This window comes from Oncorhynchus keta, chromosome 28 (assembly GCF_023373465.1).
Source record: "Oncorhynchus keta strain PuntledgeMale-10-30-2019 chromosome 28, Oket_V2, whole genome shotgun sequence".
Lineage (NCBI taxonomy): Eukaryota > Metazoa > Chordata > Actinopteri > Salmoniformes > Salmonidae > Oncorhynchus > Oncorhynchus keta.
In genome coordinates this window covers 10,542,892-10,555,119 of record NC_068448.1, presented here as the reverse complement: position 1 = coordinate 10,555,119, position 12,228 = coordinate 10,542,892, and the positions used below count along the sequence as shown (strand labels likewise).

Sequence of the window (12,228 nt, the reverse complement as noted above, 5' to 3'; positions counted from 1 at the left end):
AGAGAGAGGAGGAGAGGCATCAGAGAGAGGAGGAGAGGAGAGGCATCAGAGAGAGAGATAGAGAGGAGGAGAGGCATCAGAGAGAGAAACAGAGAGGAGGAGAGGCATCAGAGAGAGAGAGAAACAGAGGAGAGGCATCAGAGAGAGAGAGAAACAGAGGAGAGGAATCAGAGAGAGAAAAATGGGGGGAATTAAATAGCCACAAAAAAATAGTGAGGGCAACACTGACAGCTGTAGCAACCGTGCTACAGGGAGGAGGAGAGAAGGAAAGAGAGAGAGGGAGGGAGGAGGGGAGGCAGTCAGAGAGACAGAGAGAGAGAGAGAGAGAGAGAGAGAGAGAGAGAGAGAGAGAGAGAGAGAGAGAGAGAGAGAGAGAGAGAGAAAATAATTAAATAAATCGCCGGGAGAAGAAGAGAGGCATCGGAGAGAGAGAGGAGGGGATGTAGCTACGTTTCCTTCCCGACCCAACGTACACACCAGCCAGGATAATGTGCTGAAGGAGCCAGAAAGAAAAGAAGGAAGGACACCGGTGAGCAATATCCATCCCTCATCCATCTATCCATCCATCCCTCCCTCATCCATCTATCCATCCCTCCCTCCCTCCCTCATCCATCTATCCATCCCTCATCCATCTATCCATCCATCCCTCCCTCCCTCATCCATCTATCCATCCATCTATCCACCACGGACAATAGATTTAACGGCAGTATCCTTCTCTGGATTTTAGCCTGGATGTAATCTCTGTCTGTCTCTGTCTGTGTCTGTGTGTGTGTGTGTGTGTGCTCTGCCTCCATAACTGCTGTGTTTATATCTACTAGCTAGCTCATCCTCTCATGTGTTGCAGGCAGGCAGTATCTATACACTGTGGATGCATGCTTCCCGCTAGCCTTGGTTGCTATCTGATAGTGGCTTTTTCTGGCTTGTGTCCTGCAATGACGTTACAGTCTGGGCTCTGGCCTGGTGTCTTGTTGGCAGTCCCCTTGAAGGGTCTGGACCCTGTTAGGGAGTGCGGCACTGTTTGTGTGTGTGAGAGAGGGTGTGTTTGTGTGTGTGCGGTGACGGGGTGTGTGTATGCGCCGCCAGTGTGTGTGTGTATGCCTACCTGGCTGTGGTAGTCAGTGCTGCTGGGGAGAGGCGAGAGCACTCTAATCACCACACTGTCCGCCAGCCGAGGCACAAAGGAACCACAACATCCAGATTAGGGCTCTTTGTAACCCAGCCGACGGCTCTTTAAAGGAGGACTAAATGCATCCTGTAAAAGATGACGGTACGTGAGAAATGTTACGGTTTGATGAGAAACAAGCAGCCCTATTCAGATTGGTTGTTGTTGTGTGGTGTTTTTGTGTTTTGTGAAGCAACCTGTTTGTCATGCCTGTTCTGACCGCACTCAATGTCTCAGGCTACCTATGTGATTCTGTCATCTCTGGTAGAACAGAGATGTGTTGTTATGACTGGTACTCTTGTGGGAGTGATTTGTCATTGCGTATTGTTCTGTGTAAAGGGGGAGGGGGGTGAATATATTCCCTATCTGTAATTCACCTTCACCTCCCCTCGTCCTCCTCTTCCTCCCTTAACAAGATAATTAGCCCAGGCACTAATAACGATTCTCATCGGCTGGTTAAGTGCATCCAGCACCCAAATAACAGGGCTTTGGGCAAAAGGGGGGTTGGGTGTGGGTTAGTGTTGGCATAATGTTAGTTTTTTCTCCAGGGGGAATGGTGGTGTGTTTTTGCTCCGGGGGGGTGTGGTGTGTTTTTGCTCCAGGGGGAGTGGAGGGGTGTTTTTGCTCCAGGGGAGTGGAGGGGTGTTTTTGCTCCAGGGGGAGTGGAGGGGTGTTTTTGCTCCAGGGGAGTGGAGGGGTGTTTTGCTCCAGGGGGAGTGGAGGGGTGTTTTTGCTCCAGGGAGAGTGTGGTGTGTTTTTGCTCCAGGGGGAGTGGAGGGGTGTTTTTGCTCCAGGGGGAGTGGTGTTTTTGCTCCAGGGGTGAGTGGTGTTTTTGCTCCAGGGGTGAGTGGTGTTTTTGCTCCAGGGGGAGTGTGGTGTTTTTGCTCCAGGTGGGAGTGGTGTTTTTGCTCCAGGGGGGTGGAGGGGTATTTTTGCTCCAGTGGGAGTGGAGGGGTGTTTTGCTCCAAGGGGGAAGGGGTGTTTTTGCTCCAGGGGGAGTGGAGGGGTGTTTTTGCTCCAGGGGGGAGTGGTGTTTTTGCTCCAGGGGGAGTGGTGTTTTTGCTCCAGGGGGGAGTGGTGTTTTTGCTCCAGGGGGAGTGGAGGGGTGTTTTTGCTCCAGGGGGGTGGAGGGGTGTTTTTGCTCCAGGGGGAGTGGTGTTTTGCCCCAGGGGGAGTGGAGGGGTGTTCTTGCTCCAGGGGAGTGGAGGGGTGTTTTTGCTCCAGGGGGAGTGGTGTTTTTGCTCCAGGGGGAGTGTGGTGTGTTTTTGCTCCAGGGGGAGTGTGGTGTGTTTTTGCTCCAGGGGGAGTGTGGTGTGTTTTTGCTCCAGGGGGAGTGGAGGGGTGTTTTTGCTCCAGGGGGAGTGGTGTTTTTGCCCCAGGGGGAGTGGAGGGGTGTTCTTGCTCCAGGGGGAGTGGAGGGTGTTTTTGCTCCAGGGGTGAGTGGTGTTTTTGCTCCAGGGGTGAGTGGTGTTTTTGCTCCAGGGGGAGTGTGGTGTTTTTGCTCCAGGTGGGAGTGGTGTTTTTGCTCCAGGGAGAGTGGTGTTTTTGCTCCAGGGGGAGTGGAGGGGTATTTTTGCTCCAGTGGGAGTGGAGGGGTGTTTTTGCTCCAAGGGGGGAAGGGGTGTTTTTGCTCCAGGGGGAGTGGAGGGGTGTTTTTGCTCCAGGGGAGTGGTGTTTTGCTCCAGGGGAGTGGTGTTTTTGCTCCAGGGGGAGTGGTGTTTTGCTCCAGGGGGAGTGGTGTTTTTGCTCCAGGGGAGTGGAGGGGTGTTTTTGCTCCAGGGGAGTGGAGGGGTGTTTTTGCTCCAGGGGGAGTGGTGTTTTGCCCCAGGGGAGTGGAGGGGTGTTCTTGCTCCAGGGGAGTGGAGGGGTGTTTTGCTCCAGGGGGAGTGGTGTTTTTGCTCCAGGGGAGTGTGGTGTGTTTTGCTCCAGGGGAGTGTGGTGTGTTTTGCTCCAGGGGAGTGTGGTGTGTTTTTGCTCCAGGGGAGTGTGGTGTGTTTTTGCTCCAGGGGGAGTGTGGTGTGTTTTTGCTCCAGGGGAGTGTGGTGTGTTTTTGCTCCAGGGGGAGTGTGGTGTGTTTTTGCTCCAGGGGGAGTGTGGTGTGTTTTTGCGCCAGGGAGAGTGTGGTGTGTTTATGCTCCAGGGGGAGTGGTGTTTTTGCTCCAGGGGGGAGTGGTGTTTTTGCTCCAGGGGGAGTGGTGTTTTGCTCCAGGGGAGTGGTGTTTTTGCTCCAGGGGAGTGGTGTTTTTGCTCCAGGGGAGTGGAGGGGTGTTTTTGCTCCAGGGGGAGTGGAGGGGTGTTTTTGCTCCAGGGGGAGTGGAGGGGTGTTTTTGCTCATGGGGGAGTGGTGTTTTTGCCCCAGGGGGAGTGGAGGGGTGTTCTTGCTCCAGGGGGAGTGGAGGGGTGTTTTTGCTCCAGGGGGGAGTGGTGTTTTTGCTCCAGGGGAGTGTGGTGTGTTTTTGCTCCAGGGGAGTGTGGGGTGTTTTTGCTCCAGGGGAGTGTGGTGTGTTTTTGCTCCAGGGGAGTGTGGTGTGTTTTTGCTCCAGGGGGAGTGTGGTGTGTTTTTGCTCCAGGGGGAGTGTGGTGTGTTTATGCTCCACGGGGAGTGTGGTGTGTTTTTGCTCCAGGGAGAGTGTGGTGTGTTTTTGCTCCAGGGGGAGTGTGGTGTGTTTATGCTCCAGGGGGAGTGTGGTGTGTTTTTGCTCCAGGGAGAGTGTGGTGTGTTTATGCTCCAGGGGGAGTGTGGTGTGTTTTTGCTCCAGGGAGAGTGTGGTGTGTTTATGCTCCAGGGGGAGTGTGGTGTGTTTATGCTCCAGGGGGAGTGTGGTGTGTTTTTGGTCCAGGGAGAGTGTGGTGTGTTTTTGCTCCAGGGGGAGTGTGGTGTGTTTTTGCTCCAGGAGAGTGTGGTGTGTTTATGCTCCAGGGGGAGTGGAGGAGTGTTTATGCTCCAGGGGGAGTGTGGTGTGTTTATGCTCCAGGGGGAGTGTGGTGTGTTTTTGCTCCAGGGGGAGTGTGGTGTGTTTTTGCTCCAGGGGGAGTGTGGTGTGTATGTAATTTAGCAGATGAAGCTGACAACAAGGCTCTCCTTTCTCTCCGCTGTTTATTATGTTGCTCAAAACAAAAGGAGGATTGTTGTGGATTGTCAGGAAGAAAAATTATACTTTTACAGTGTGTGTTTGTGTTCCTCTGAGTTGAAATGGTCTCTCTCTCACTCGCTAATGGTTAGTACCTATATATCATGGTCTGTATATGTACAGTATGTATATCTGTATAGAATACATATAGGTAGGTAAACTAGATGTATATCTGTATAGAATACATATAGGTAGGTAAACTAGATGTATATCTGTATAGAATACATATAGGTAGGTAAACTAGATGTATATCTGTATCGAATCATATAGGTAGGTAAACTAGATTTAGAAGAGGACATAGCGTCGTTCCAATCGAAAACAAATCAAGAGTCGGCTTTCTATTCCGCAACAAAGCCTCCTTCACTCACGCCGCCAAACTTACCCTAGTAAAACTGACTATCCTACCGATCCTCGACTTCGGCGATGTCATCTACAAAATTGCTTCCAACACTCTACTCAGCAAACTGGATGCAGTTTATCACAGTGCCATCCACTTTGTCACTAAAGCACCTTATACCACCCACCACTGCGACTTGTATGCTCTAGTCGGCTGGCCCTCGCTGCATATTCGTCGCCAGACCCACTGGCTCCAGGTCATCTACAAGTCCATGCTAGGTAAAGCTCCGCCTTATCTCAGTTCACTGGTCACGATGGCAACACCCATCCGTAGCACGCACTCCAGCAGGTGTATCTCACTGATCATCCCTAAAGCCAACACCTCATTTGGCCGCCTTTTGTTCCAGTACTCTGCTGCCTGTGACTGGAACGAATTGCAAAAATCGCTGAAGTTGGAGACTTTTATCTCCCTCACCAACTTCAAACATCTGCTATCTGAGCAGTTAACCGATCGCTGCAGCTGTACATAGTCTATTGGTAAATAGCCCACCCATTTTCACCTACCTCATCCCCATACTGTTTTTATTTATTTACTTTTCTGCTCTTTTGCACAGCAATATCTCTACCTGTACATGACCATCTGATCATTTATCACTCCAGTGATATCACTCCAGTGATCTTCAAAATTGTAATTATTCGCCTACCTCCTCATGCCTTTTGCACACAATGTATATAGACTCCCCTTTTTTTCTACTGTGTTATTGACTTGTTAATTGTTTACTCCATGTGTAACTCTGTGTTGTCTGTTCACACTGCTATGCTTTATCTTGGCCAGGTCGCAGTTGCAAATGAGAACTTGTTCTAAACTAGCCTACCTGGTTAAATAAAGGTGAAATAAAAAAATAAATAAATATAGGTGTTGGACAGGATACAGGGTTGGTATATATTTTGGAACAGGATATGAGTGAAGAGGCTTTTTGGTCCAACTCTTCTTTGACATGCTTATGACTGTGCTGGGGATAGAATATCGAGGTAGAGCCAGCCAATCGTGTTAGTTTTTACACACAGTATCCATGTTCTAGTGCCTCCTGAGTGCATCTACTGTATAGATCGCTGAGATATTTTAGTATTTATGTGTCAGCACACATTTTTTATTGTTCCATCTTATGAGGTTACATTAGCCTCTCCATATAGCTTACCGTAATGCACTGTAACTTACAGTAGTTCCCTGTAGCTTACGCTAGTGCGATGTAGCTTACAGTAGTTCCCTGTAGCTTACAGTAGTGCGATGTAGCTTACAGTAGTGCACTGTAGCTTACAGTAGTTCCCTGTAGCTTACAGTAGTGCGATCTAACTTGCTGTAATGCACTGTAGCTTACAGTAGTGCACTGTCTTTGTAAGACTTTTTATGTATGACACAGCCCTCATACAGTACTTTATCTGCTGATGTGCTACTTTATACACACGAAGTACACACAGGCGTAATGCATCCACATTAACTATCATGCATGTTGAGGACAGGTGTCACGTTTATGACTTTAACAAGGCCTGTCCGTCAAAGTCTGGTTGCGCATGGCAACCAACCGGGGATACTCTTCACCCACATCTAGTTACATAAGTGAGTAAATCCTCAATTGTAATATTGTGTTTTAAATTTTTACAGCCAACCGTCAGTCTCAGACCACCATTTTCTGTAATGAAAGGGTTTTGGTGCACTGCTACTGAGTGATATTTAACGGTCTTTGCCAAGGAGATTACCGTCAATAATGTCCATAGCCATTTTCAGGACAATATGATATCAATACGGAATAATGTGGTTTCTTCAAACGTCTGCTTCCAGTCTATTTTTGGCAAAGAGTGGTTTGCTAGTCTGTCTATCAGTTCTAAGCTAATATTAGTGCATTTTGTTAATGTGTTCATGTTCGGATCATATTTGTGTTTTGTATTTTTCAAAGCCTTATGGAAGTCTCAGACGGTGTATAATGACTATATTGGTCTGAGTACATTGTTTTGTTTTAGTTTCACTTCGCTATCCAATGATTTTTTCGAGGCCTATATTGAAACACTGTATCGGCTGCTAGACTGTAGGAAATATGTTTATATGCATTTTGCTATATCATTGACATTGATGTTATAGGAGTTAGGCTATGTAGCATTATTACATATGCTTCTGAACTGTTTTAGCTGATATTTTTTCCAAAATGACTCCCAGTCAACAGTTTACCGCATTTAATATGGAGTGGAAGCCATATGTAAAGGAAGTTTGACAAGGACATTGTTAGCAGACCTTTAAAAAGAGAAAATGGGAGCTGTGTGTTAGTCAGTGGAGGAATGAATGGCTCTCCCACACTGGCATTGTGCTCTCTTCACCTCTTCCACACTGGCATTGTGCTCTCTTCACCTCTCCCACACTGGCCCTGTGCTCTCTTCACCTCTCCCACACTGGCCCTGTGCTCTCTTCACCTCTCCCACACTGGCACTGTGCTCTCTTCACCTCTCCCACACTGGCATTGTGCTCTCTTCACCTCTCCCACACTGGCCCTGTGCTCTCTTCACCTCTCCCACACTGGCCCTGTGCTCTCTTCACCTCTCCCACACTGGCCCTGTGCTCTCTTCACCTCTCCCACACTGGCCCTGTGCTCTCTTCACCTCTCCCACACTGGCCCTGTGCTCTCTTCACCTCTCCCACACTGGCCCTGTGCTCTCTTCACCTCTCCCACACTGGCCCTGTGCTCTCTTCACCTCTCCCACACTGGCCCTGTGCTCTCTTCACCTCTCCCACACTGGCCCTGTGCTCTCTTCACCTCTCCCACACTGGCCCTGTGCTCTCTTCACCTTTCCCACACTGGCCCTGTGCTCTCTTCACCTCTCCCACACTGGCCCTGTGCTCTCTTCACCTCTCCCACACTGGCCCTGTGCTCTCTTCACCTCTCCCACACTGGCCCTGTGCTCTCTTCACCTCTCCCACACTGGCCCTGTGCTCTCTTCACCTCTCCCACACTGGCCCTGTGCTCTCTTCACCTCTCCCACACTGGCCCTGTGCTCTCTTCACCTCTCCCACACTGGCATTGTGCTCTATTCACCTCTCCCACACTGGCATTGTGCTCTATTCACCTCTCCCACACTGGCCCTGTGCTCTATTCACCTCTCCCACACTGGCATTGTGCTCTATTCACCACTCCCACACTGGCATTGTGCTCTCTTCACCTCTCTCACTCTCACACTATATTATACTACTAGACTAAGAACATAAGGACAGTATACTACTATATTATACTACTATACTGAAGACATAAGGACAATATACTACTACATTATACTAAAGACATAAGGACAGTATACTACTACATTATACTACTATACTAAAGACATAAGGACAGTAAACTATTACATTATACTAAAGACATAAGGACAGTATACTACTACATTATACTAAAGACATAAGGACAGTATACTACAACATTATACTACTATACTAAAGACATAATGACAGTATACTGCTACATTATACTAAAGACATAAGGACAGTATACTACTACATTATACTACTATACTAAAGACATAAGGACAATAAATTACTACATTATACTAAAGACATAAGGACAGTATACTACAACATTATACTACTAAAGACATAAGGACAGTATACTACTACATTATACTACTATACTGAAGACATAAGGACAGTATACTACTACATTATACTAAAGACATAAGGACAGTATACTACTACATTATACTGAAGACATAAGGACAGTATACTACTACATTATACTGAAGACATAAGGACAGTATACTACAACATTATACTAAAGACAGTATACTACTACATTATACTAAAGACATAATGACAGTATACTGCTACATTATACTACTATACTAAAGACACAAGGGCAGTATACTACAACATTATACTACTATACTAAAGACATAAGGACAGTATACTACTACATTATACTAAAGACATAATGACAGTATACTGCTACATTATACTACTATACTAAAGACATAAGGACAGTATACTACAACATTATACTACTATACTAAAGACATAAGGACAGTATACTGGTAGGCCAGTGATACGCACCGGAGTGGAGAGCGGTGGAAGGCCTCGTCCACTGGTCGTCGCCGCTGTGGAGGTGGGTGAGTGTTATGGTCCTATGGTTTCTCTCGACTCACCCGGCTCCAGGATAGATTTTGACTCTTCAAACATACCAGAGTCGCTATATGCGATCCCTGACTCTGCTTCTGGTACGCAAGCTATTTTAATTAGTTCCCCGCATCCAGTGCAGGCGGGAGGGATTGTTAATTGCGCCACCGAACTGCCCCTAATCAAAACGAAACAAAACGGCCTAAACCCAGCCGTCAGAAAACATCGAAATTTTAACTTTTTTCAATGTGTCAATCACTCTCGAGTCATCTGGGACCCACGAGCTAAGCCCAAGGGACTACTAGGGGGGCACTTGAACATTCGTAGTGTCATTCCAAAAAGTGATCAAATTCAACATCTACTCACAGACTCCAACCTTGACTTTCTCTGCCTCTCAGAGACATGGCTCCATAAACACTCTCCATATGCTGCTTTGATTGTGCCTGGCTACAATGTTTTCAGGAGAGACAGGATTGAAGGAAGAGGAGGGGGTGTGATGATTTACATTAAAGAACATATCCGATGTAAACAAATTGAGTGGTCATGTGATAATGAACTAGAATGTATCGGCCTGAACGTTACACTGTCTCCCCAAATGTCTTTTACCCTCATTGGAATGTATAGGCCACCTTCCACCAAAAGTGTGTTTTTTGATCAGTTTAATACCATGCTTAGGGAATGTGATTTTGGGAAAGAGGTCATCTTAATGGGAGATTTTAACATTAATTATGAAGACAAGTGTTGTAGGAAAACCCTCAAACGGATCACTAATACCTTTGACCTTACACAGCTAGTTAAAGGGCCAACCAGGGTGACTTGTTGCTCTAAAACACAGATTGATTTGGTGTTCAGTAATAAACCAGAGAGAGTGACTAAATCATTCAATATGGTTACTGGGCTGTCTGATCATAATCTGACACTTATAGCCAGAAAGCTGTCTAAGAGCAGGTTTAACCTCTCTACTGTTAGAAAGCCGGATCAACTCAGAATACCTAAGAGTGAATTAAACTATTTTGAAAAAGCAATTAAGGGAATAAACTGGAATGATCTCTTGTCCTATACAGATGTGGAAGCTGATAGTCAGGTTTTTCTATCCACAATCCAGACTACAATAAATGGCTTCCTAAAGAAAATCAAATCCAAACCTGGCCAAAAGAGCACTCTTCCTTGGCTAAATGGAGAAATCTGGAAATTGATGAAAGAACGAGATTATGCTCTAAAATCAGCCCTAAAATCTAAATTAGAGCATGACAGACGTAGGTTTACCATGCTGAGAAATAAGGTGATAAAAGAAATCAGACAGGCCAAGGCAAACTTTTTATTAACATAATTGGTGAAGCAAAGGGAAATTCTAAATTGATATGGGAGAATCTAAAAAAGTTAACAGGGAAAGACCATAGTAACACTGCAAAAAGACTAGAAATCATGGTGAATAACAATCTAACACAGGATGCAGTTGAAATAGCAACAGCCTTCAATTCCTACTTTATTGACTCTGTCAGGTTACTGACACAGAACCCCTCCACTGATTTCTTGGGCTCAGTGCTAGTGAATGACACTCAACCTGTCTTCATCATAAGGGAGGTTTCTGAGTCAAAGGTGAACAAGGTGATTAGCTCACTAAAGAACTCTAAAGCCAAAGATGTGTTTGGGATGGACTCTACCTTTCTTAAAAACTACAAAGAGTCACTCATTGGCCCCATTACTAAGGTCACCAACACATCTATTGGTCTCGGTGTGTTTCCAAGGGTATGGAAGTCGGCCATAATAACGGCCATCTTTAAATCAGGCGACCCTGCTGACGTGAGTAACTACAGGCCCATTAGTATACTACCTGTGGTGTCAAAGGTTGTTGAAAAGTGTGTAGCAGAACAACTGATTGCCCACCTCAACAACAGCCCCTTCACATTACACTCCATGCAGTTTGGCTTCAGAGCGTTGAGCAATGAGCTGTCGCCCACTCGTAGCTATGATGTGGGCGTGCCCCAAGGGTCAATACTGGGGCCCCTCCTGTTCAGCCTGTACATTAATGATCTGCCTTCTGTATGTACTGGGTCTGAAGTTCAAATGTATGCAGATGATACAGTGATATATGTGCATGCAAAGAGCAAACAACAAGCTGCACAAGAACTCACTACTGTAATGGTCCAGGTTACATAGTGACTCACTACTGTAATGGTCCAGGTTACAAAGTGGCTCTGAGACTCGTGTTTGCATCTCAATGTGAAAAAAACTGTTTGCATGTTCTTCACAAAGAGGGCAACAGATGCTACTGAGCCAGATATCTATGTGTCAGGGGAGAAGCTCCAGGTGGTATCCGATTTTAAGTACCTTGGCATCATACTTGATTCCAACCTCTCTTTTAAAAAGCATGTGAAAAAGGTAATTCAAATAACTAAATTCAATCTAGCTAATTTCCGATTTATACGAAATTGTTTGACTACAGAGGTAGCAAAACTGTACTTCAAATCTATGATACTCCCCCACTTAACATACTGCTTGACTAGTTGGGCCCAAGCTTGCTGTACAACATTAAAACCTATTCAGTCTGTCTACAAACAGGCTCTCAAAGTGCTTGATAGGAAGCCCAATAGCCATCATCATTGTCACATCCTTAGAAAACATGAGCTCTTGAGTTGGGAAAATCTTGTGCAATACACCGACGCATGTCTTGTATTCAAGATCCTTAATGGCCTGGCTCCCCCTCCACTCAATATTTTTGTTAAACAGAAAACCCAGACATATGGCAGCAGATCCACAAGGTCTGCCATGAGAGGTGACTGTATAGTTCCCCTAAGGAAAAGCACCTTTAGTAAATCTGCATTCTCTGTGAGAGCTTCCCATGTCTGGAATACACTGCCATCAGACACACATAACTGCACCACATATCACACTTTCACAAAATGCTTGAAGACATGGCTAAAGGTCAATCAGATTTGTGAACATGGTCCCTAGCTGTGTGTTGCCGCTTTCCATGTTGTCTGTAGCTTGTGAGGTATGGAAACACTTTGTTGCTTTTATGAATTTTGTCTTGCTGCTTTTTGTTCTATGTTGCTCTGTCTGTATGCTATGTCTTGCTTGTCCTATGTTGCTATGTTGCTATGTCTATGGTGCTATTGTCTATATTGTAATTGTTTTTAATAACCTGCCCAGGGACTGCGGTTGAAAATTAGCCGGCTGGCTAAAACCGGCACTTTTACTGAAACGTTGATTAATGTGCACTGTCCCTGTAAAAATAAAATAAACTAAACTAAACTACTACATTATACGAAGGACATAATGACAGTATACTGCTACATTATACTACTATACTAAAGACATAAGGACAGTATACTACTACATTATACTAAAGACATAATGACAGTATACTACACCATTATACTACTATACTAAAGACATAAGGACAGTATACTACAACATTATACTAAAGACATAATGACAGTATACTG

At 45.8% G+C, this 12,228-nt stretch overlaps 1 protein-coding gene across 2 annotated transcripts in view; it reads left to right on the top strand.

Annotated features, from left to right (window-relative positions):
• The first annotated feature begins 316 nt into the window (after positions 1 to 316).
• LOC127913179 (protein kinase C zeta type-like) overlaps positions 317 to 12,228 on the top strand; it is a 183,332-nt gene continuing 171,420 nt past the window's right edge. Inside the window, exon 1 of one of the 2 annotated variants that reach the window (XM_052484759.1) lies at positions 317 to 529. Coding sequence is in view for 1 of the 2 variants with exons in the window: in XM_052484758.1 (XP_052340718.1) it covers positions 1,246 to 1,267 (22 nt within the window). In the remaining variant the exon portion in view is untranslated. Of the gene's footprint in view, positions 530 to 1,124; positions 1,268 to 12,228 lie in introns of those variants that run through there. The other variant, XM_052484758.1, reaches the window with a different exon arrangement.